Source organism: Cynocephalus volans, chromosome 9 (assembly GCF_027409185.1).
Source record: "Cynocephalus volans isolate mCynVol1 chromosome 9, mCynVol1.pri, whole genome shotgun sequence".
In the NCBI taxonomy this organism is placed as follows: Eukaryota; Metazoa; Chordata; class Mammalia; order Dermoptera; family Cynocephalidae; genus Cynocephalus; species Cynocephalus volans.
The window spans coordinates 124,274,606-124,300,532 of record NC_084468.1 but is presented as its reverse complement, the minus strand read 5'-3'; the positions used below and the strand labels follow the sequence as shown (position 1 = coordinate 124,300,532).

Genomic DNA, 25,927 nt, shown 5'->3' with positions numbered 1-25,927 from the left:
TGTCCCATGGAGCGTCAACCTTAAACACACAAACAGCACACACACCCCCCACGCAGGCTGGCGGCGTCCTGCCCGCGGGGATGGGCGTGGGGCCCAGTGCTTGGCACACGGTCCCCCGAAGATTCCCCCGAAGCCAGCCCGCAGCTGCCGGGCTCGGCGCGCAGAGCCCGCGGAGGATCCGCGTCCGCGGAAACTGGTGTCACCCGGGATCGCTCCAAGTGAGCCGCGCTGTCGTCATTCATTCGCAGTGTCCGGAGCGTCCTTCCAGCGGGGAGCTGGGCTTCGCCGCTGGTGCGAGCGGCCCCGACACGGAGTGTTAACACGCGGTGACCTCGGGAGCTCCGAGCAGCCGGAGACGGAGGCGGCTCCGGGGCTCGGGTCGGCGCTGCGGGAGCAGCCGCGCCCCAGCCCGGCTCGGCCCTGACCGCGGGGCCGAATCCGCTCGCGTCGCCCGCAGCTCTGCCCGCCGCCGAGCCGGATCCCGGGACTGAGTCACACCACTTCCTCCTCCTCCCGCTCCCCTTCCTCCTCCTCCTCCCGCTCCTCCCGCCGCCGTGGGCCGGAGCCGGGCTGCGGAGCGGCAGGCCCGGGCGTCTGTCGTGGGGGGCGGCGGCGCCGCGGGGAAGATGCTGCTCGCCGCGCCCGCGTCCTCGCCGGCCTTCCCAGCCGCCCGCTGGGGCTTTGTGGTGGCCCGGGTGCCGCGGGCCGCCCCCTGGTGAAGCCGCCTGCCGCCGCCGCACCTAGCGGGCGGGCGCGCGGGTGCCCGGGAGTGCGCGCCTGTGCGCGCCGGTGTGTGCAGGACCCGGCCCGCGGCCCCATTGTGCGTCTGCCCGCGCTGGCCGGGAACATGTGGGTGAACCCCGAGGAGGTGCTGCTGGCCAACGCGCTGTGGATCACCGAGAGGGCCAACCCCTACTTCATCCTGCAGCGGAGGAAGGGGCACGCCGGCGATGGAGGCGGCGGTGGCGGGCTGGCGGGTAAGTACGCGCGGCCCGACCCTGCGGGAGCGGAACCGCCAGCGCTGCGGCGCCGCCCGCGGCCCTGCGCTGAGAGACGCCGCCTTGTCCCTCGGGGCTGCGCGACCCGCCCTGCCTTGGTGTGTGGAAGGTATCAGGAGTCGGGATTCTGAGACTGGGAGAGAGATTCTTCCTTTCTGACCGTGCCAGGCTATGGGGCCCTTCGCGTACTGGGCGCTCCCCAAGTGGGCAGCGTTGATGAGAATGGAGATGGGTGGGCTGGGGGGAGTAGTATCCCTCGTTTTCCCTCCACCTCACACCTTTTTAAAAAAATATTGCTTGGTGTATGGAGAAGAGATAGGGAGGATGGTTAATTTTTACTTCACTTTGGCAATAGCAGGATCAGGTATACAATGATCTTTTGTTTCCAGGGAAGCAGGCAGTAAGGAGCCGATGTGGTCATTTCCTATGTTAGTTATGACAGAAGAGCATGAATAAGGAAAAGGGAATTCCTGTTGCACCTTATTAGACATAAAACAAAGCGAGTTATCTGGTTTTGGTTGTAAAAAGAATTGGCTGTAGAATTGCATTTTAACTATTTTAACTCGACACTTCTTCCTCAAACCCTCTCACAAGATATTATTAATATTGTTGTAACTGAAGTCATGCCGTATCTTTCAGGATGATAAGGTCAGTCAGACCCATATCCCAACTAGTGCATTAGAAAGGTCTTCCTTCATTAACTAACTAATGTGCTTCCTGGGAGGTTACAAATAATCTTGAACTCATACCATACTGAGAAATTGGACCTTCCCCTCTCCCTGTTAGTTAGAATGAACAGAACTGGAATACTTTTTACGGTGAAAAAGTTAGCAGAAGAAATAGCAGAGGTTTAACTAGAAGGAGACTGCAGAAAAGAGATGGACTTTGATCTCTTCAGAGTTCAGAATATATGACCCTCCAAGATGCTAGGTAAATTATTGCTTTCAAAATGCCCTGCTGTAAAATAAAAATTTTTTTAGTTGTGATTATATTTGCAAGCTAGTTTTCTCAAGAATAAAATTCGCATCAGGTAGTACAACACGTGCTGGTTATATGTTTGAAAGATCTTGCTAGTTCATCAGATGGTCTATAGGTAATCCGTTTTGTTGTTGTTGTTGTTGTTTTTGCACTTTGTCTACCTTAAAAAAGAAAGGAATCTGCAGAGCTCCAGACCATGTTCTGGAAATACTGACTAGTGAACTGGAATCAGAATTTTCCAGTTCATTTTGTAGATTGTAGAAGTTGTCTAAACCTTAATATGTAACTTGCCCCCTCACCAGCCAGCTGCCAAAAAAAAAAATGTATATGCTACTTGCATATCTAATATAACAGGCTAGATTGTCTTCTTTTAAACCTAGGACAACAATGTAGTTTATTGTAATAATAAAGAACATTTCCTACTGGAGTTAACCCTCGTAGACCATGTAACCAGTAAGCATTTGTTTTATCTGGTCATTTACAATAGGGTGTGGAAAATTCAGAGATACAGAGCTTTCCTTTTCTACTTAACATTTTTATTGTATTCCTATTGATTATTAGAGCTATAACTGACAACATTTCACATGGAATCTTGTCACTGATGACTTCAAATAGATGAAATTATATCTTTTAAATTGAGAAATTACAGCTATTGCACTTACTGCTGGAATGATTGAAATTATTGTCGTGAGTAAAAACATTCCTGCCAACAAAGGCTGTTTTCAATCAGCAGAGGTAAAATGTTTGGTTTAATAGATTGGTGCCGTATCAAACGTAGCAGGAACATTTCAGAAATCCTTGTATAGTATATTCTAATTCTAATTTAAGTTCATTCATTCTTTCATTAACTCACTAAATCATTTAACAGATATTTGTTGTCATGAAGCTCACAACCTAGTAGAAGACAGATGTTGATTAAATAATCACATAAATTAATGTAAAATTGCCACTCCACAGGGTCCCAGCAGAAAAGAGAATCCAACTTAGTTCAGATGAAAAGAGTTTAATGAAAAGACAATTTAGGAAGATAGAGGCAAGGTTATGAGAACCAGTAAAAGTCATATCAGTGGAGAGCTATTACTACACTCAGATTGAAAAATAAGTGGCAGAAATGATATTACCGGAATCCATGAGAGCTGGAGCCAGGGAGGGGGAGGTTGGGCCTACAGAGAAGCAGCCTTCTCTAGAAACACAGACCACAGCAAAAAGGGAGTGGGGTGGACATGCCCTGAGTTCTCTCTTCTCCCACACTGCCAGCTTCTGCCATGCTTCCCATCAGCCATCCCAGCAGAAGCCAGCTGGACAGGGAGTCCTGTTTGATGTAGTCCCTTGGGATCAGCCTCCCAGGGATGGATCTGGGAGGTGGGGGCAAATGGAGAATGACCAGAACAAATATCATAAGGACATGAGGTGAGGAACATAATGTTGGTTTGTCCCAGTTGGGGATGAGGGTAAAGGTGGAGGCAAAGGAAAGATTCCCTGAGGAAGTGACACGAGTTGAGAAGTGAAGAAAGAAAAAGATCTGGCCTATGAGGAGAGAAGGGAAGGGCAAGTGTTGGAGATTTTTCTGGAAGATCTCAAGCTCTTTATATAAGTGCATGATCTGGACCAATTACTTTTGTTTACTTGGCAAATGGATGACAAGGGAGAAAACTGCTCAGTGTGAACTGGACAGGAGTGCTCAATGTGTGGTCATCATGGTGTTTGGTAAGATGCTAGTACGGAAAGCTATAAAAAATAATGGGCCAAAGTGAGGACACTCGCCAATTGTTTTTAAATTAAACTGTTCTGTTCTTATTCCAGGCTATGTAAGTAGATATTGATGCAATGGAACTGTTTTCTGGAGATGCATTTGATTGTCTGATCTAACCCCTTTTAACTGAGATTTCATACACGTACAGAATAGCACACAAAACAAGATGCGGGTGCAACGATTTATCACAAAGTGAACATTTTGCAACCCACACCAGGATTGAAAACAAAAAACAAAAAACATTGCCAATGCCCCAGAAGCCCCCCTTGTTGACTCCCACCCAATCATCACTGGTACCCTACATAAAAGATAAAAATCATCCTGAACTTTTTTTGGTAAACACTTCCTTTTTTATATAGTTTCTCCAGCAAAGAGCATTATCTCTAAACACAGTACTTTGGTTTTGTCTTTTTTTTTTTTCCGAGCAAAGAATGAAGTGGAATTATACAGTATGTATTTGTTTATGTCTAAATTCATTTGCTCAGGATTGTGTTTGTGATATTCATGACTATTGTTGCTTGTGGCTGTAGTTTGTTCATTTTTCTGTGCCATATAGAAATCTATTATATGGGTATACTGCAATTTATTTATCCACTGTTCATCCACTGTATTGTTGGTGAACTTTGGGTGGTTTGTTTTGGTGCATTATGGATAGTGCAGCAATGGTTATTCTTGTACATGTTTCTTGGTTCCGGTGGGCATACGTTTATATTTTGTCTACATGCAGGGTAGGAATTGCTAGCTCATAGGATATGTGTGTCAGCACTTTAGTAAGTAATACCAAACTGTTTTCCAGAGTAGTAGTTGTGCCAATATACTCCCACCAGCAGCATATGGGAATTTCCTTTGCTCCATATCTTTGCCAATACTGTCAGTCTTTGTAATTTTAGCCATTATGGTGGTTTTGTAGTAATAGCACATTGTGGGCTTAATTTGCTTTTTCCTGACTGATGAGGTTGAGTAACTTCTCATTTGTTTATTGGCCACTTGAAATATTTGGTGACATGATTGTTCAAGTCTCTTGCTCATTTTTCAACTGAGTGTTTATTTTTTTTCTTACTGATTTTTAGGAATTTTTTATATATTCAGCATATAAGCCTATTGTTAGTTAAATGTGTGGCAAAATCTTCATTTTGTTGCTTGCCTCTTCACACTCTTAATGAGAACAGAGGTTTTTAATTTTAATGACCAAATCCTTTATAGATTCTGTTTCTTTTATGTTAGTTGTTTTATTGTGTCCTGTTCAATAAGTCTTTTCCTACATTGAGGTTATAAAGATATTATTTTATGTTATTTTCAAGAAACTTTATAGTTTTAAGTCACAAACCTATGTATTGATTAATTGGGAGTTAATTATTGCATATTGTGTGAAGTAGGGGTCAAGTTTTATTCTAAAATATATTGGGGCAGACATTCATTTGACCAAGCATGATTTACTGGAAAGACCCATCTGTCCTCACTGCTCTGTAGGGCTGTCCTTTTATTATAAATCAAGTGCCCAAATGTGTGGGGGTCTTTTTGGCCTCTAGTCTATTCCTTTTGTTTATTAGTATATTCTTGCATCAATACCACACTGTAGTTTTATAATAAGAGTTTATATTCAATAGATCAAGTCCTCTTATCTTGTCCTTTGTTCTTTAAGAATTTCTTGTCTATTCTTTGACTTTCATGTTTATAAGATATTTTGGAATTAGGTTATTAAATTCCACCAAAACAAAACTACAGCAACGGACTTAATAACTGTTGGGATTTTGATTGAGATTACATTGAGTATATAAATAAATTTAGGAGAAAATTGTTATCTTGTTATATTGAGTCTTCCAGACCATAAACATAGTATGTTCCTCTATTTAAATCTTGCAAACTTTCTCTCAATAATGTTCATAGTTTTTTTGTGTAGAGGTCTTGCACATCTTTTATCAGATTTATTCCTAGGTATTTAATATTTTTTCATTATGTTGGATATTATATCTTTTTAAAATTAATTTTCTAATTCTTTTTTTTTTTTTTAATTGTTGCTGGACAGTACAGGGATCTAGCCCTGGACCTTGGAGTTATCAGCATCATGCTCTAACTGGCCAGCTCCCATTTTCTAATTCTTTTTTGCTGGGGTGTGGAAATATAGTTGCTTTCTTATATTGGTCTCGTATATGCAGAATGTGTATGCAGAATGTAGCTAATTTAAGAAATTAAAATTCTAGTAATTTATCTGTAGATTCTTTTGTATTTTCTATATCCACAACCAAATCATCCGATAATATTGACAGTTTTATTTCTTTTCTAATTTTTTTGCTTTAAAAAAAAATTTTGTTGTTGCATTCTTCCCAGGCTAAGACCTCTTGTACAATTGTGAATTGATGTGGTAATTGCACATGTCCTTGTCCCTTTCCAGGTGTCAAAAGGAAGACTTTCAATATTTGTTTATCATTAAGTAGGGTGATTTTTTTTTTAAGGGAGTTCTTATTCCTAGTTTACCAAGAGATTTTGATTATATATTGATACTAAAATTTTTAACTGCCTGTCTATGACTATTGAGGTAATTATGTGATTTTTCTCTCTTATTCTGTTAGCGTGGTGACTTATATTAACTCATTTTCAAGTGCTTAAACTTGCACATATAAAATAATACAATTTTTATATGTTTATTCATATTATTTGCTAATCTTTTATTTAGGATTTTTGTGTCCTTTTACAAATTAGTAAGTTGGCCTGTAATTTTTCTTTTTCATAACATCCTTGACAAATTTTGATACCAAGGTTGTACCTTGGTATAAGAAATAAGAACAATTTCTTGGCCTTAAGAAATAAGTTCGGGAGTGCTCACTCTGTTGTATTTCCTGGAAGAGTTTGCATGATATCAGTATTATTTCATCCTTACATGTTTGGCAGAATTCATTAACGAGGCTGTCAGGCCTTGAAGGTTTCTTTGTGGGAATATTTTAAATTATGGATTCAATTTCTTGAATGGCATAGCGCTATTCAAGTATTTTTAAAAATTTCTTTTACTGTCATTATGTAAGTTGTGTAGTTCTATGATTTATCCTTTTCATCTAGATTTTGAAATATATTGGCATAAGTTTTTTAATAATATCTCATATTTTTAATATGTGCAGGATGTACAGTGATGTGCTCTTTTATTCCTGACATTAGTTATTTGTGCCTTCCATCTCCTAATTGGTTTTTCCAGGAATTTATCAATTCTATGTCTTTTTTTAAAGAATCAACTTCTGGACCTATAGTCCTTTTCTGTTGTATATTTATTTTCTACTTCATTGTGCTCGCTTCGGCAGCACATATACTAAAATTGGAACGATACAGAGAAGATTAGCATGGCCCCTGCGCAAGGATGACACGCAAATTCGTGAAGCGTTCCACATTTTTAAAAAAGCCTAACGAATTTCTGGTTGGGAATAGTGTGGTAGGAGAGTTCCCAGGTCCGCTTGAACCTGCCGGAGAGCAGGCTGCAGGCGGGCACTAGACTCGGTTTATACCGGGGGGATACAAAGGTGAACAAGACCCGAGAAAGATCTACACAGTGCTACAAAGGCACCCAGAGAGACCGGTCGTCTGTGCCTAGCAGAAACCTGGTAGACTTCCTGGGCGAGGCGGTGCTGAGCAGGGTCTTGAAGGCCCAGCTGATAGACGAGGGGTGCAGAAGACACGCCCCAGCCCAGCACAGTGTGCACAGAGGGGGGAGACGTGCGGCCAGGGAGGCGGAGACTCGACAGAAACCACACACCCGGTGGGGTCGCCACTGCACGATCTAACAGCCTGGGCCAGAGCACACGGAACGGGGAGAAGTCCTGTACAGAAAGTGAAAGCTCAACAGAGATCACACACCCTGTGGTACGTGATCCACCAGCCCAGCAGAGTCCAAGCTGACCAGAAAGGTGGATCCCCGGAGAAGCCCAAGACCCGAGGCAACCACACACACAAGACACTAGAGGCCAATTGAGCGGTCACGGCGGGAGCCATACCAAATTGGCAACCACAGCAACATCCTAGTTAGTCATTAGTCTCAAACCGGTGGACTGTGAAACCCCCTGCCACAATGAATAAACACCAAAAAAAAGACACCAGAAATACAAAAAATCAAGAAAGTACACCACCAAAAGTTAATAAATCTCATACTCTAGATCCTATAGAACAAGAAGCCCTTGAAATAACTGACAAGGAATTTCGAGTGATAATTCTAAGGAAACTGAATGAGATACAAGAAAACTCAGCTAGACATCATGATGAAATGAGGAAAAGTATACAGGATCTGAAAGAGGAAATATACAAGGAAATCAATGTCCTGAAAAAAAATGTAGCAGAACTTGCTGAACTGAAGAAGTTATTCAGCGAAATAAAAAACACAACGGAGAGTTTAACCAGCAGGCTTGTCGAAGTTGAAGAGAGAACCTCTGAACTTGAAGATGGGCTGTTTGAAATAACACAAGCAGACAAAAAGAAAGAAAAAAGAATCAAGGACATGGAAGAAAATCTGAGAGAGATATCAGACAACCTCAAGCGCTCAAATATCCGAGTCATGGGTATTCCAGAAGGGGAGGAAAATGGAGATTCCATTGAAAACATATTCAACAAAATAGTGGCAGAAAACTTCCCAGGTATAGGAAAAATCACAGATCTTCAGATCCAGGAAGCTCAATGATCTCCAAACGTATTCAACCCAAAAAGGCCTTCTCCAAGACATGTCATAGTCAAATTGGCAAAACTCAGAGACAAAGAGAGAATCTTAAAAGCTGCAAGAGAGAAGCGTCAAATCACCTATAAGGGAGCCCCAATCAGGTTAACATCAGACTTTTCATCACAAACCCTAAAAGCTAGAAAGGAATGGGATGATATTTTCAAAATACTAAAAGACAAAGATTGCCAGCCAAGAATACTCTACCCTGCAAGGCTATCCTTCCGAAATGAGGGGCAAATAGTATATTTCTCAGACAAACAAAAACTGCGGGAGTTCACTACCACAAGACCACCCTTACAAGAAATCCTCAAGGGAGTACTGGGTTTGGTTCCTGAAAAATAACTACCACTGCCATAAAAACCTAAGAAAAATCTAAACCCGCTAGTACAATAAAAATGGCATTCATGAAGAGAAAACAAGCTAACAAAAACACTATCTACAACCTAAGGAACCAACAAACAAAGAAACCAAACAGTAAATCAGAAAGCAAGGAACAAAAGACACCTAAGACAACCAAACAACCAATAAAATGCTAGGAATAAATCAACACCTTTCAATAACAACTCTTAATGTTAAAGGCTTAAATTCCCCAATTAAAAGACACAGACTGGCTGACTGGATCAAAAAGCAAGACCCAACTATATGCTGCCTACAAGAGACCCACCTCACCCATAAAGATTCACACAGACTAAGAGTGAAAGGATGGAAAAAGATTTACCATGCAAACAGAAAAGAAAAACGAGCTGGAGTGGCTATTCTTATATCTGACAAAATAGACTTTAAACTAAAAACCATAAAAAGAGACAATGAGGGACACTACTTAATGATAAAAGGACTGATCCATCAAGAAGACATAACAATCATAAATATGTACGCACCCAATGTTGGAGCAGCCAGATTTATAAAACAAACTCTATTAGACCTAAAGAAGGAAATAGACACTAATACCATAATAGCAGGGGACCTGAACACTCCACTGTCAATATTAGACAGATCATCTAGGCAAAGAATCAGTAGAGAAACACAAGATCTAAACAAGACTCTAGACCAATTGGAATTGGCAGATATCTACAGAACATTCCACCCAACAACCTCAGAATATTCATTCTTCTCATCAGCACATGGATCATTCTCCAGGATAGATCACATATTAGGTCACAAATCAAGTCTCAATAAATTCAAAAAAATTGCAATTATCCCATGTATCTTCTCAGACCACAATGGATTAAAACTAGAAATTAATAACAAACAAAACTCTGGAAACTATACAAACACATGGAAATTAAACAGCATTCTACTTAATGACATATGGGTCCAAGAAGAAATCAAGCAGGAAATCCAAAAGTTTATTGAAACCAATGAAAACAATGATACATCATACCGAAACCTGTGGGATACTGCAAAAGCAGTATTGAGGGGAAAATTTATTGGATTAAATGCTCACTTCAGAAGAATGGAAAGATGGCAAGTGAACAACCTAACACTTCACCTTAAAGAACTATTTTCTACTTCATTAATTTCTGCTCTTATCTTTATTATTTCCTTCCTTCTTTTTTCTTTGGATATAAATTGTTATTTTTCTAGCTTCTTGAAAGTGCTGCTTTAGTTAATTTTCAGCTTTATTTTCTAATATATGCTTTTTTAGGACTATAAATTTTGGTCAAAACATGACTTTACTTGCATTTCACAAGTAAGTTTTGATGTGTACTATTTTTACGATTATTTCACTCAAAATAGTATCTATTTTCCATTATCGTCTTTTTTTAAATCTCAACTTACTTAGATATGTAGTTCTTAACTTCCAAACATTTTGTTATTTATTTTATTGCAGTCAAAAAACATAATCATATTTTATTTGATTTCAGTGCTTTGAAATTTCTTAAGACTTGTTTTATGCTCTGGTGGTAGTAAATGTTTTTGTAAGTGTTAGCATGTCTGCTTGAGAAGAACATGAATCTTGCAGTTGCTGGATGAATTATTTATTCATATTCATTTGATCAAGTTTAGTACTTGCATTCAAGTATTCCATATCTTAACTAATTTTTAAATCTTCTAAATTTGTTAGTTTAAGAGAGTTATCTTCAGTTCCATCGTAATTAGGGTTTTGACACTTTCTCCTTATAGTTTTTTCAATTTTTGTTTTATATGTTTTGGAGCTATATAATTAAGTGCATATATGTTTATAATTGTAATATATTCATGGTTAATTTAGCATTTTTTCATTATGAAATGTTCACCTATATATCCAGAATTGCTTTCCACCTCATTGTTATAGTCACAAAATATTTATTTGGTTAGTGTTTGTATGGCATCTTTTTTATACTTGCACTTCCAACCTTTTTGTATCCTTATTTTTTTTAATTTAAAAAATTTTTTAAAAATGGTATCCATGTGTGCGTGTGTGCGCGCATGTGTGCATGCGTGCATGTGTGCCTGTGTGTGTGTGTGTGTGTGTGTGTGGCTGGCCAGTGCAGGTATTGAACCGTGGACCTTGATGTTATCAGCACCGAGCTTTAACTGTATCCTTATGTTTTAGATGTGTCATTTATAAATAACAGATTGTTTTTTTTCTCAATCCATTTTGAAATTCTGCCTCTTAATAGGATTATTTAGTCAATGTACATGTGACTAGGGTTTAAATCTGCTATTTCATTAAGTGCTTTCTATTTTTTCTACCTGCCCTGAGTTATTTTTATTTGCCTTCCTTGCCTTTTGGTGGGATATGGAGTTAATTTTTTTTTTAATATTACATTTTTAAGTCTCTATTAGCTAGAAGTTTTATATTCATTTCATTATTCTTTTAGTGGTTGCTCCAGAGATTACAAATGTCTTTTTGACTTGTCAAAACTTATTGTCAATTTGGGCCATCCAGTTAGCTCACTTGGGAGAGCTTGGTGCTGATAACACCAGAATCAAGGATTTGGATCCACTTACCAGCCAGCCACCCAAAACAAAACAAACAAGCAACTATATATATATATTTGTGTGTGTGTGTGTGTGTGTGTGTGTGTGTGTGTGTGTGTGTGTGTGTATGGAGAGAGAGAGAGTTAATTGGTAGTTTTATTTATTTATTTTTAATTGATATTTTAATCTTTTCTCTGATAACAAAGGCCATGGAATACTTTCACTCCATTTTCCTTTACCCCTTCTTATTTACTACCATTGTTGTAACATATTTTAAATCTTAACATATTTTCAACCCAAGAACATATAATTACTACTATCTACTATTTTTTAAAGTCTGTATTCAGTTAGATTTCCACATGCTTACCACCTTTGTTGTACTTTGCTCTATTCATCTATGACCTTTTTTTCCTGAAATCATTTTTCTACTGCCTAGAAACCATCCTTTACTCTTTTCTTAGTCAAAGCCTGTTGGTGACAAATGTTCTCAGTTTTTGTATGTCTGCAAATGTCTTCATTATGCTTCCATTCTTGAAGGATATTTTTGTTTTGAATGGTTGGCAGTTAATATTTTAAAGTGTGGTTAAGATATTTTCCATTGTCTTCTGATTTACATTGTTTCTTTTGAGAAGTAAACTGTCTCCCTGAATTGCCTCTCCTTTGTGGTATGTCTTACGTATAACATATTGTAACATCTTTTTTTCTTCAACTGCTTTTAAGGTTTTCTCAGTTCAGCAAGACTAGGGTTGGCTTCTCAGACTGCAGAACAGAGTTAGGGCCACTGTGAGCTCAGGCTTCATGCCATTGGGATCAGACCTCTCTTGTGAGTGTGCTGGGTGGAGGGCAGAGCCTGGAGGCTGGGAAAGCACAGTGGCTTCTGGCCCCAGGGCAGGATGTGCTCCCCTAAGAGCTCAAGATTCAAGATGGCACCATCCTGCAGTCCTGCATTGGCTTAGGTCCCAAGGGTGGGGGATGGGGAGTGCACTGTTTGTGCTAGTGTTTTAGAATGATGCAGTGTGTTTTGTACAGCACTCCCCACACTTGGCTCCAGGCTTGTCCTGCCAAAGGATCTGTGGGCTTTTGTGGTGAGGATGGGGGCTGGTGTGGGTTCTCTCCCTACCTTTTCTCCACGAGGGAAAATTCTTCCTGTACCGATCCCAATGTCAGAGACATGGTGCCTGAGACTGTGTGGCTCTCTCTCTTCTCTGTGCTACCATCCTGGGTTTTTGTGGTCTGCAGCTATCTCACAAGTCTCTTGCTGTACTCCCACACCTTCCCACTGATGCTCCTGTTAATATTTAGGTGTCTGTTAGTTCTTCTGGTCCTTTTTTGTGGGAATAATGCACCCTGGGCACCTCTAGTCTGTCATCTTGCCCTGCCTTCCAAGGTTTTCTCTTTGACTTTGGTTTTCTGTAGTTTTACTATGATCCACATATTTGTGAGTTTTTAAAAATCCTGCTTGGGGGTAGCAGGTCTTTAACCTGTCATACCTTGGTTTTTATAAATTTTTCATCCACTGTCTCTTCACAAATTTCCACATCTCTTTCTGGCACTATCTTCTATGTCTGCTGCTTTCTGATTTTTACTTACTTCATTTTGGTTATTTTCTTTTGATCTGTGTTCCACTTTACTATTTCTTCAACTGTATTTAATCTCCTGCTAAGCCTGTGGGGAAAATAGGATAATTTAGTCAGGCTCCCTCCACATTTCCTGTAAACAAGTTGTGTGTGGGTGGAGTTAGTGTGCATGTGTGCCAGTGTCTCTTTTTAGTTTTCTAGCTATTGTGTGTTCTGCAGTTTGTGAAGGAGGCTGGCGACAGAGAGCTCGCGTCTAAAAATAGAGCATGTTTACTCTGCTGGCAGCTGCTCAGTTTCAGTTTTTCTTTGGACTTTGCTGGTAGCAGTTGAGTTTCTGAGTTTCTCTTTGAACTGTTTAACTGTTAGACGTGTGTGTGCTGAATAAAGACCATTCTTTCTTCAGTCAAGGCTTCGAGGATCTTTTTCCTGGGTACCTAGCTCATAGACCTGTGTGTGAAGGGTTTGTGAACAGGCTCAAGGGGTCTGTGAGCACCAGACCCAGCTCTACCTCTACAAAGCCCAACCATTGTTAATTACTTTTTCAATTCTAAAATTTCCATTCAGTTTATTTTTATAATTTCTATTTATTAAAACTCTCAATCTTTGTCAAGCAAGCACAGTTCTTATAAAGTCTCTGTTAACTTCAATACGCAGAGCCCATGTGGGTCTGGTCTATATTGCCTGTTATTTCTCCTAGTTTTTGTTCATGCTGTTATGTCATCCTTTATGCCTGGCTACTTTTGATTATTTACTGGACTTTGTGCTTCTACTTTGTAAAGGTAATCTGAAATGGAAGATAATGTTATTTTCTGTAACAGAAATTTTTTCTTACAGTTGCAAACCAGAATCATTTTAACTTTAGGTACTGATATTTCAAAACTGAGCTCCAACCTAGGTGATTTTGCTTACTTAAGATTGACACTTATGATTAGGTTGTAGTTCTCTAACGAACCAACCCTAAGAGAGGGAAGCATCATTAGCTTCCCTGACTGTTTGGTGGCTTCCCTGACTGTTTGGTGGCACCAACTCCTATCCTGATCTGCCCATTCAGTGGTTCTAGTAAAAGCACACCCACACTCTCAGCCACTGGGCAGCCCTCTCTGGAAGAGGATTAAGTCACCCATGCCAAAGTCTTGAGACTTTTTCTTATTCTACAATATAGCAGTAAGAATGAATCGTTATAATTTGTGTAGGATTTGAGATGACTTTTGACATTCTCTGGGTGTTTGTAAACTAATCTCAAAAACCAGGCAAGAGAAAATTTACTGTAAGCTTTCTTTCAGAAATTTGAGGAATTTGAGAGGTTGAGGCAGACTTCCTATTCTAGGAACACTGCATATGCTATTTTGCTTTGCCATTGTCATACACAGAGGACTCACTTTATGAAGAGGTCACATTGGGAAATGTGGTATGGTCGCCAGGTCTGCCACAAATGCCTGTTTTGTAGTTGTGTACAAATTAAGAATTTGTAATTTGGAACTGGGCAACTTATAATGCTAACAGTTGTGGTAGGTACCACCTTGAGCTCTGGGTCTTGGAGGTTGAAGGCCATGCATGCTTCATGGTGCAATGGAGTGTAGGGAATGCCACAGGCAAATTGGAAAACCACGAATATTGCTCTTTGCACAACTTCTTTGTATTTTCTACCTCCCTCACAGGGCTCTACTTTACCGTAGTCCTTCTCTTAGTAAACAGACAGCTGGAATCAAATCACAGCTACACTTGTTACCAAAGGTATGATTTGGGAAATTTCTCTTCCTTTCTGAGCTTCATTTCCTTATGTAGAATGTAACTTAGGGCTGGCTGGTTAGCTCAGTTGGTTAGAGTGCAGCCTTGTAACGCCAAGGTCAAGGTGTGGATCCCCATACCTACCAGCTGCCAAAAACTAAATAAAATAAAATAATTCAAAAGAAAATAAAATGTAGCTTAATAACCTTTTAGCACCTTTTGTGAAGATTCTATGATATAAGTTATGTAAAATTCAGGAAAATAAAGAACATTTATAGATGATTACCCCGTTATTGTTCTCCCCCTGCTGATGAGCTCATGAGGTGTTACAAGGGAACTGGCTTTAATTCATACCAGTCAGTGTGTGAGCAACTGAAGAGTTCTGCAATTTGCAAAGACATTGCACTTTAAAGGATACTGTTAAAGCAAATGGGTATCTGTGTGGTATTTAGGCAGCTTCACAAAGTCAAATGTTCAGGTTTTTTGGAGAAGGTAATTTTTGATCAGCAACCTTAAATTATTTCTACATAGCTTCTTCCTTCCTTTCTTCCTGATATTATGCACATCTTAAAAGATTTGCCAGTAGACAATATAGACAGTAGCGGCTCTCTCTCTCTCTCTCTCTTTCTATCTCTCTTTTCCCATCTTCTCCTCTTCTCTCTCCTCTCAGAATTCTCTCTCCTCTCTCCCTCTCCTTGCACAAATGGCTCTCCCTGGCAGTGGCAAACTGGGACCTCCAGGGAGAGGACTGGGATGGGAGACAGAGGAGGGGCCACCATTTCTCTTTGTGTGTATGTATATGTACACACACAAATACATATATATAGTTATTAGGAACTTATAATTTGGACACATCCTCAGGTAGTTAAATCGGGGAACTATGAGAAGTCGTTAACCTGCTTTTCCCCTTTTCTTTGTTTTCTTTTCTTGTCAGGCATGTGTTCTAAAGAGCTCAGAGAATAGGCCAGTCATTTTTGAAGGTGTTCTGCAATTGCCACTGGCTTCTAGTTTGCTTCAAATGGTATTTCACAGTTTTGCTGTCAAGTTATTCACACATACTTTCAGGGAGTCATTCAAAGAGATCCATTAAGGTTCTCCTTCTAACTCTCCACTGAAAACATGGATTGAAAACTTTCGTTTGGATGAACTCAACTCTTCTTCTCTTTATGTAAGTCCAAGGAGCACAAAGCTAGGTGAATAGTCCATGAGGGAGGTCTGAGAAATGCAATCTCATAACTGCACTTCCACTCCTGCCTTTTCAGTTCCATTATTCTAAAGCTTGCTGGGCAGGTATTTGCTGGAGTGAAGGTCAAATAGAACATTAAAGACTTGATCTCTGTTTACACTTTAGACAAAACAGTGAACTCTGTTTATATAATTTTTTTTTTCTAGGTTACTTACCTTTAATGCTTCTTACTAAGGAAAACTACATTTCAGAAGTACAAATGAATTTTTTAAATCTTTGCGTTAACCTAGGAACCAAGGTAGTCTTTAATAAAAATAAAGGACTTGACAGATTTACATTTGGGCTGTTTAGTGGAATCATAAACAGAAGAAATCATAAATTCATTTACTCTTTTTCACTCTCTTTGCATTCTATCACATTTATATATCCATTACTATAATGAATAATATAAAATACATTATTTCTAACATCTTTGTAATAAATTTTCAAATCTGTGTGGTCTAAAGCTAAATTTGTAAACAGCATTGTTATTGCAATTATATTTACATTTTTTAAAAATTAATTTTACAATTAGCAAAGAAAGAATATAAAGGCAGAGGAACCAACATTTGCTGAAACTCTTCTGTGGTTCAGGCATTCTGCTGAGAACTTTTCATACATTAATTAATTTGATTTTTCATAACAACCCTGTAGGTCAGATATTGTTCTCTCTGTTATAGATGAGGAAACTGAGTACTCAGAGAAGGTAAATATTTACTTGAGGAGACTGTGCTAGTAACAAGCAGAGCTTGGATTTATACTCAGTTTTGACTGAGTTTAGAAAGAGAGAGAAGGGATGAAAAGGGAGATAAAAAGGAGAGAGGAAGATGCATGTGGAATATATCCTTTGGAAAGCTAAAGGAAACTGAGGCAAAGTGAGCCCCAGTCTTATAAATGCAGTCTTGAATGTGGGAATGAGGGGAACTTGCAGAGTGAGGCTGTACCTTCTCCTGTGTTTTGATGCCACTGGCTGGTGGCTGTCATGGGTTACAGTTATCTAACTGTATGCCAAGGGGGGAAATCTGAAAACTATCACCGGATTTCCCAAAAAAGTTTTCCAAACTTTCCCCATATCAAGCCTTCTAGTTCAAGTATTTGGGACCACAATATGGAGCCATTCCAAGTTATGAAATTAAGAGAGCATTGACTGTTTGGGTGGAAGACCAGAAGAGGCAAAGGAAGACTGTGAGGATGGGTATTCAACAAAGAAGACAAATATCTATGTTTATTGTGAGGGTGGTCAATCTCAAAAAGGTTATAGCTACCAAGAGAGGGAAAATGCAAATTTGACATACCGTGTTGATTTTTATTAATGTGATTTGTGTTAAATGTCATAAAGATTTTCTTTATTTAGTATCTTTTTACTTTCTCTTGTGGAAATGAAACTCTTATTAAGGCTTACATAGGATTATTACAACCTTGGCCTCTCAAACTATTTTTTCTTTTAGAGATACTTACACTGGTAGAGATTTCAGGAAGTACTTGAACAGCCTGTAGTTATACACAAGATTTATGGAATTAATAACGAATGTATATTTTTTTCTGGAGTTGAGTCTCCACCACATTCCACATCTCCTTAAAGTGGACTGTGAATCAAAAAATGAGGAGTCAATACCCTAAAGTGTTTTCCTCAACTCCGAATTTTCCACCAAAGCAATTTTTAGAAATTTGTTATAATGCTTGCAGCAGGACTACTATAAATTGTAAGAAGTCTTATACCATTTCTAGGTAATTCTTTTAGCCTTCCAACCAGTTAAAAAATGTTCAGTTTACTATACAATACTTATATTGCTTAAGCAATAGGAAGATAACACTGTCTTTGAATACAATGATAAAAGTGTCAGTGCTTCTCTCTTCATCTTATCCTGATACCCAGATGGGGGCCCTTGAACTACAGTTCTTAGTTTCTTATTGTGGGTAAAGACCCTAGGGATGTGAGTGTGTGTGTTCTTGCCTGTGTGTGAGGGTATTTCAAAAAGTTCATGGAAAGGTTTGTATTATCTTTCAATTTTATTTTTCCGTGAACTTTGTGAGGTACCCATTATGAAAGAGACAGAGACAGAGAGACAGGAAGGGGGGGGCAGGGAAGGAGCAGGACGTGGAGGAAGCCGATGGAGGGTCTTGCCTCCTCTAAGGACTGAGGTTGCCCTGGCTGTCCCTCCTCCCTGCAGATCTTCCTCTCAGGGGCTCCTCCCTAGGATTCTCTGTAATGTAGAGTGTGCAAAACTGACAGGTGACTCCCCTGGTGCCCCTTGTTAATTCTCCTTCCTCACAGGGCAGTGGAGAGAAGAGTGGGTCCAAATACAGAGCAGTGATTTGGCATTTCCTTTTGCACTCTAAATTTTATCTACTAGCCTAAGTATTGTATTGGACTGCATGGCTAATCACTATAGTTTATACCTTCTGCTCCATGGAAACAAGTGTCAGGAGGCTGACTCTCAGAATAAGAACTGCAAACCTCTCCTTCTTCCTCTTCTCTATTTTGCAACTGGACTGCCTCTGGTTTCTCAAGTATGGTCCTGCTTGAGTGTAACCTTTGGTTTTTAGGAAGAGGCTGCCATATACCCACTGATTTTAACCTGTTGATCTGCTCTTGTCAGTTCATCTGAGCCCCCTGTCCCTTTCTCCCTTCCTCTGTCCCCAATAAAACCCAGTGTTCCCATCTTCTGACCACCCTAGCTTCATGGCACTTTCTGTGGAGTCCTGATAAGGCATCACATAGTTCCATTTTTGTAAAGATTCATAAATTTGTGGGTCATTTTTTTCAGAGCCTTACTAATCTTGTCAGTGTCATTTCTATTTCAGGGTGTGTGTTTGCGGAAGCAAGCACTCCATGGCTTTTTTTACAACTTAAATAACTAGGGTTATATCCTTGATAGATATATCTGTAATGAGTTGTGATCCATCTCCCACTTTCTTAGTGCTAATAAAAACTTTGTTTGGTTAGCAAAGGACACCTCTTACTGTGTTATTTTTGTGGTCATTTCAGTTTGTCACAGAGAATGTGTGCAATTGGATGTTATAGCTGTACTAAACTTTAGCACATGTGATTTTAAAGGCCGCTTGCAGATTTTTATTCCTGTTCTGCATATAACCCACTTTAACTGACATTTAGATGAACACAGGATTTTATAAAGTCCTTAGGTGAATATGTTTTCTTTTCCTTACTCTTACTCACCAACTAGACCTCTTGTCTTAGAAGACTCATAATGCTTACACAGAATGGGAAAGGCTATTTTCAAACAGCTGCATAAAGGTAGGCGGTCTTTTGGGGGTAATCATCTTTGAAAGGGCCTTTGGAATGTGCTTCAAACAGAATCTAAATGTTAAGGAGAATATTGTTCCTGTTTGAGATCATTTATGGCAGATAAAAAGAGTTTGATAAAAAGAAATTGTATATTTATCTTTCATTGTAAGTTAGATTTACAGTGAAACTATTTAAATATTTTTGGTGGTTTCTATCTCAAAGGACTTTCTGGAATGGAAGGAGACCCAGCAATGCTATCTCCTACATGTGTGACCATGTTTCTTAATGTCTCTGAGTCTGTTCTTCTTCTGAAAATAGAGATGGCTCCTACCACTACCTCACATAATTATTGTGAGGGTCAAATGAGATACTGAAATTCCTTTGAAGGCAAAAAGCATTAGTCGGGTTTAATATGGTGTTAGGATTCTGTGTTCCCAAATGTAGTATTCTCCATCTACTCAACAAAATCAGGAACAACGGCAGAGGCAATATCAAAAATCTACTAAAGAGTGGCCATCAGCCCTGGGGCAGCATGCACCAAGTCAGAACAGAGTGTAAATAAAACAAAGGAAGGAAAGGATGAAGGAAGGAAGGAAGGAAGGAAGGGAGGGAGGGAGGGAGGGAGGGAGGGAGGGATGGAGGGAGGAAGAAGAAGAGAAAAAAAGTGTTGGCTGTAGTAAAGGAAAGGATGGAAGGAAGGAAGGAAGGAAGGAAGGAAGGGCGGTAGGGAGGGAGGAAGAAGAAGAGAAAAAAAGTGTTGGCTGTAGTACTGTCTCGGGTGGTAAATTGTCAGGCCATGTGTTTTTTATTTTTATTATTATTATTCATTAATTTATTTAAAACATGCTTCCACATAGAAAGCCCTTTGGTTTTTGAATCTAGGTGAAACAGAATGACTATTACTTATTTCTTTGTAAATACTTTAATGCATTAGTTTTACATTACACATAGAGTTAAACAGAAAGCATAGGCAGTTCCATGTATCTTGAGGTGTCACGTAGCTTGTTAAGATTTCATTCTGGGGCTAGCAAAGTAAGAAACAGAGAGAAAGCCTGCTTCGCTGTTATCCAGAGGCCACTTGTCCAGACTGGCCGAATATAATCAGGAAGATTCTGGCTTTGTGGAAATGAATGTGTAAACTCGCATAACAAGAATTTAACTTCGTTTAGGTTAAAGTTGTAAGGCTGGCTGTTGAAACAGGGAAAATAAAGATCAAACAGTGTCAAACTTTCAGTCCCCCAAAACCCTGAAGGATCTAGAAAACATCTCTCAATGAAATTTCCCTGTAAAGACTTATGTTTTTCCTGCACAAGTCTGGTCCTGACACCAGCTAAATAAAGGAAGGATTGGTATCTGGTTATTTAATAACACCTGACATTTAAAAATCAAATAATTACTTTTCAAGGGGAGTGAGGACAAAGAGAATGGAAGAAACAGGGATATTGCCTATATTGTAAAGGTCAGTTTTTCAAAACGTTAAACACTTAGGGATATTCTTTATTACACAAAGAAATATCTTTTCCCAAATATTTTGAAACATGCAGTCCTCTCAGCCTATCCTTTATTTTATTTTTCCACCTTTGATAGAGATATAGTTTATGGTTATAGAGATAGATTTTTATGCTATGAACAATGGTTGTAGTTTTCTAAGAGTGCAAGGTAATCAATGGAAACTGACACTCAGATCCAGTGTCAGGGAGACAATCTGGAGTGACAATCGGGAATCATCACCAGGGAAAAATGGAGAGTCCACCCCCTGTGCAAAGAGCTAGTCAGAAGTTATTACTCACACTGGCAATTGTATTGTACCATGTCATGATGATGCATATTATTATAATTTACGGATATGTGCTGTTGGTTGGATTCTATTAATAGGAATGTTTATTCCCTGATATTCATTCAGCATCTTTGAAATTAGCCCCAAAGTGTTACTGAGTCAAAGAATCACACTTTTTACAAAAAACTTGGTTTCTCAATAACAGTGAGGGAATGCTGGGGCTTGGTGGAGTGTGTCCGTTGCTATTGACAGCACTGATAGGCTAGAGTTCTGTATTGAAACTGGTTTTAAATGGTAATGATGTGGCTGATGTTACCCGACAAAGACCAGATTTCAATTAACTAATTAATGAGATGAGAACTGAGAAGTGTTTTATCTAGGACTTGGAGAGCATGGGTGAACAAACAGTAATGATGTCCTAATTGGGAAAGGTGTTCTGATTTCCCAAAAGTCCTCTTGTAGTTTTATTTGGGACATCTTACCTTAGAATCTGGCTAAGGCAGAATATGTATGCAGGTTTAAATATACTTGTAACTGTACAAAGATATCCATTAGTGTTTAATTTTCTTTCCAAACAAAACCCGTGACGGGTCTCCGGCAAGGACCAGCAACGTCCATGGAGACTTGCTGTCCTGGAAGTCAGCTGGAGAAGATTGAGGTATTATCTACACTGTACCTCTAAATCCCATTTCCCTTTAATAACTTAAAACCCATTATATATTATACATTATTCATACATTTATCAATACTCTTTTGAGTTTACATTTTCAACTGGTCCTTCCTCTAGGGACAGCAATCTGGTGTTCAAGGGCATATAGACTTGTGGTTAAGAGCACGGATTTGGAGCCGTTACCTGAGCAGGTCCTACACAGGGCATTGCACACTTAGAAAAAGGTGTCCTGTCTGAGCTGTGTCACAGGGAAGGCACAGCCTCCCAGGCAGGGCTGTGGCTAGATTTCAGCACTACCCATCCCTCTCACCCAGGTACCTTTATGCAATGAACAGACTGCTCAGCGGCATAGAAGAGCCCTGTACCTGAGTTTGAAACCCACTTCTCACTTCCAAGCTGGTGTGAGTTGGGGCAAGTTGAGTGTCCCTGCCTAAGTCTCCTCATCTGTAAAATGATGGTGAAAGTAGTGGTTGTTTACATTTATAAATGTAAGGTGTTTTAGAACAGCATTCAGAACTTACCAAGAGCTCAATCAGTCATGGCTTGTTATGAGGAGTTATAGAATGAGAAGTTATAAAATGAGGAATAGGAGTGGAGAGGCACACCTATTTTGCTCAGCTCCATTCCCATTTGATGATGGTTTCCTTTATCTGAAAGAAGTGGAAGATTGAAGTAGCCATGCTTCTTACTGGATGCAGCCTTGAGGTCCAATGCACCAGTTAAGGATCATTTTCCCCTGATGGTGCAGTGGGAAGCAGAGGATTTACAATGAGAAGACTGGGCTTTGAGACCAAACCGCACCAGCTTCAATTTTTTCATGTAGGTGTCAGTTGAGAAAAATGATATCTGGGGCCGAGCCCGTGGCGCACTCGGTAGAGTGCTGCGCTGGGAGCGCAGCGACGCTCCCGCCGCGGGTTCGGATCCTACATAGGAATGACCAGTGCACTCACTGGCTGAGTGCCGGTCACGAAAAAAAAAAAAAAAAAATGATATCTGCTCCTGAGAATTTTTGTGAAGATTAAATGAACAATGAATCAGAATGCTCCCAAGTATTCTGCAGATGTGTGTGTAAGTGTGTGTATGTGTTACTGTGGGCTCACATAGGATTTTAGGCCAGTGTTCATTCTGTAAGACAGGCACCAGCTTGCAAACTGTTTACCCTTTTGTGAATCAGTCATTTTGGTATTTTCAAAAACTTTTTTTTTTTTATGGGTAGTCAGTTGATAATTTCTGGATTTTGGCAGTAAGAACACATAATAACTAGTGATCCTAATGATGATACATAGTATCAGTTAAGTGCTTACTGAGAGCCCAGCACTGTGCTGAGTGCCTTACACATGCTCTCTCATTTGGCCAACACAGCAACCCCTATAGTGGCACTTACCATTATCCCTGTGTTGCAGAGGAGGGGACTGAGCCTGAAGTTACTCAGTCAGTAAGGGCTTGAGCCAATGGTTTGTGAAACCAGGCAGTCTGCCTTGAGTCCACCTGCTTAATCAATCCGTACCCTACCTTCCTTTCCCACTGGCATTTCTGGAAACTCAAAAGCAAGTTTAAATGGCCCCATGGTCTGAGTAAGAATGTGCTGACCATCTTTGGATAAAGGACAGGTATCATTTAACTTGAGTTCACTGATGACAAGCAAGTACTGTCTGACTGATTGCTTAGAAGAGCAGCTCAAAGCATTTTCACAGGGGATAGTGGTTGTTCAAGTAGTAAGAGAGGAAGGTATGTTCTCAATTTGGGGGTGGCAAGTACCTGTTATTCACATTTGTTACCTGTGGTGCTCAGCTCCACACCATTGTGCATCAGTGGCTTTGGTGTGAAAACACATTCATGTCCTATTTCTTGCTGCCTCAGGTAGACAGTGCCATCAGACTCATTATTTGTCAGGGTATCTTTGAAAGTTTCAGACGATAGCTGATTTCCCCTGGTTCCAGCAATTTAAAGTGGAGGACTTTTTCCTGACCAGGTGCCCTTGATCTCAGAGTGGCCGACCCACGCCAGGCTAGAGGAGAGGTATTAATTGTCAGAGTGGCCTGATGAGGAAGGGCTACTCATGGTGATCCCAGACAGGCTTACTAAGCATGTCAAGGACTGAACTCTCAGACAAACATTTTTAGTGCCTTGAGTCAGAGTGGGACTCAAGGGTTGAAGATCTATGAAGCCGTGGGAAGAAACAAAGTGGGTGAAGGTTTTTCTGCCTAATTAGCCAGAAGTCTGTGTTGCTTTGTGTTGCTTCGTCCCCCATGGATTTGTCACCCCACTTCCCCTGGGTGACGGAGATGCAAAGGATTACTCAAAGCCCATCTCTTCTGAGCAGTGAGAAGCCCTGAAGCAGTTAACTTCCCTGGGACCCTCCAGCAAGAGGCAACCCTTCCTTGGGAAATTAACACCAAATTGAGGTTCTCTTCCCGCATTTATTTTCCAGACCAGGAAGTTACAGGAAGAGACATAGGTAGGGTTATAGTTTAACAGTATAGGCTGGTAGCTTTCAGTGAAAGAAGCCAGATGACATTCCAGTAGACAATTAAGTGATCCTATCAACACAAGCTTGATCTTAACAAACATTCCTTCTACAGCAATATCTCAGTATCTTTACATAACAATCAGTAACTAGTCTGTCTTTGAGCCATCTACCTTGCTGTGCCACAAATCTTTATCTCACTCCAGAGACTTATAGCCTGAGAATTTCCTGTCCTTGCAAGGTTAGTATTTGAAACTGCGAGGCTTTGGAAAACCAGGCCCTGTGAAGTACATATGCTTTATAGTATATTCCACAAGCCTATGTAGGGGAAAGCATAATCCTGGCCACTTATTAACATGTTGAGATTTTTGGCCCCATAAGAGGTGACAAAAAAATGTCTGGGCAAGTCAGTGGTGTTAACCCCTTCAAAACAGTGCTTGCTCAGATGCCAGTGAAGTAATTCCTCAAGAGGATTTTTACAAAGGAATATAATAAGGGAGAAAATCCTGCTGCATCATTGTTTTTTATTCTATTTTGAAAACTAAAAGAAAGGGAAGTACAGCCTTTTACATGGAAGCAAAGTAATCATCTCCCTAATGCCTTCATTGGACCCTTTGCTATTGTGATAGACAAGTTGAAGTTTGGGAATATGGTTGAATGCATCCTCATTTTCATATCACCAGAATCTCCTAGCATTAGCTAAATCTCATACTGTGGGGATTTGCTCAAACCAGGCATATCTCTAACATCTTCTGAAAAACAAATTAGCTAATGTGCATCTTTACCCATGTTACTTTTATGAGAGCTTCACATCTGAAATCCTGTGAAGTGATTTCACTGTGTTTTTATGTGAAACCTGAAATGTCAACCAAGAGAAAGGGTAACCAATTACAGGCAATTATGCAGCTGTGACGAATGAGGACTGTGTGACAGAAAATCCAAAAAGGGGAAAGGGTAAGAATTAAGGACAGAAAGTGAGACAAAGCATTGCCAAAAGGATCTAGCATGGGCCCCAGAGTAGCACTGAAAATTTCTTTGCATTCTATATGCCTACATCTTTATCAAAGGATATAGATTTCTACCTTTTCTAAAATGGCTAACTTAAATTAATTGAAAGCTCTGTTAGATCTATTACCTTTTTACCATTTAAAAATTTTAAAAAGTCTTGATGTAACTTAGAAACTGCTTGAATTTGAGAGAGAATTCTATTTCTTTTTCCCTTATGCTGGATTATGGCCAACATTCCTGACTGATATTGAACATGGTATCCGAAGAATGTGTCTGAACTATTTTGCCGGTGACCTTTATAATCATTGTGTGCATTGCATTCAGTGGGACAGTGTTTACCACAGTACATTCTTTCTTCACTTTAAGCCAGTAGAACTGAATTGTTTCAGCTTTAGCCTTGGCAACAGGCCAAATATCAGAATAACTCCCTATACTGCACCTGCAAATGCTTTAAAAATAAATGTGCATGTAAACTCTGCTATATTTTTCTGGTAGACTGTGGTTTTTAAAGAACATTTTATGTGGAGAAAGATTTTAATTAGAAAAAGGTAATATTCATCCTGCTTCTGTGCAATTAAGGAGAGATATTAGAGATGTCAAAGAAAGGCCAACTGATTGCTCAGATGGAGTCTACAAGCATGCAGCACTTTGATGGGCTCTTCTTTTGCCTCCCCCCCTTTTTTTATTAACTCTTTGGCTAATTCACAACTCATTCATTCATTGACTTATTCATTCATCCATCAAACATATTAGGTGCTTATCACATATAGGCCCTGAGAATACAAAAATACATGACATCTTTCCTATGCTTGAAAGAATCAATTCAGCAAGAATTTGCACAGATGTTTAATACTGAAATTAATTTCTTGTTTTTTGTTAAGACTTAGTAAGAGGGGCTTTGAAAT

At 39.8% G+C, this 25,927-nt stretch overlaps 1 protein-coding gene and 1 non-coding gene across 2 annotated transcripts in view; both read left to right on the top strand.

Annotated features, from left to right (window-relative positions):
- Positions 1-787: 787 nt before the first annotated feature.
- TBC1D9 (TBC1 domain family member 9) overlaps positions 788-25,927 on the top strand; it is a 126,354-nt gene continuing 101,214 nt past the window's right edge. Inside the window, exon 1 of the mRNA XM_063107336.1 lies at positions 788-977. Within this exon, the coding sequence (XP_062963406.1) occupies positions 848-977 (130 nt within the window). The 5' untranslated portion in view covers positions 788-847. The remainder of the gene's footprint in view (positions 978-25,927) is intronic.
- LOC134386655 (U6 spliceosomal RNA) lies at positions 7,004-7,110 on the top strand. Its single transcript, XR_010024487.1, has one exon. It is a non-coding gene; the product is annotated as a U6 spliceosomal RNA (small nuclear RNA).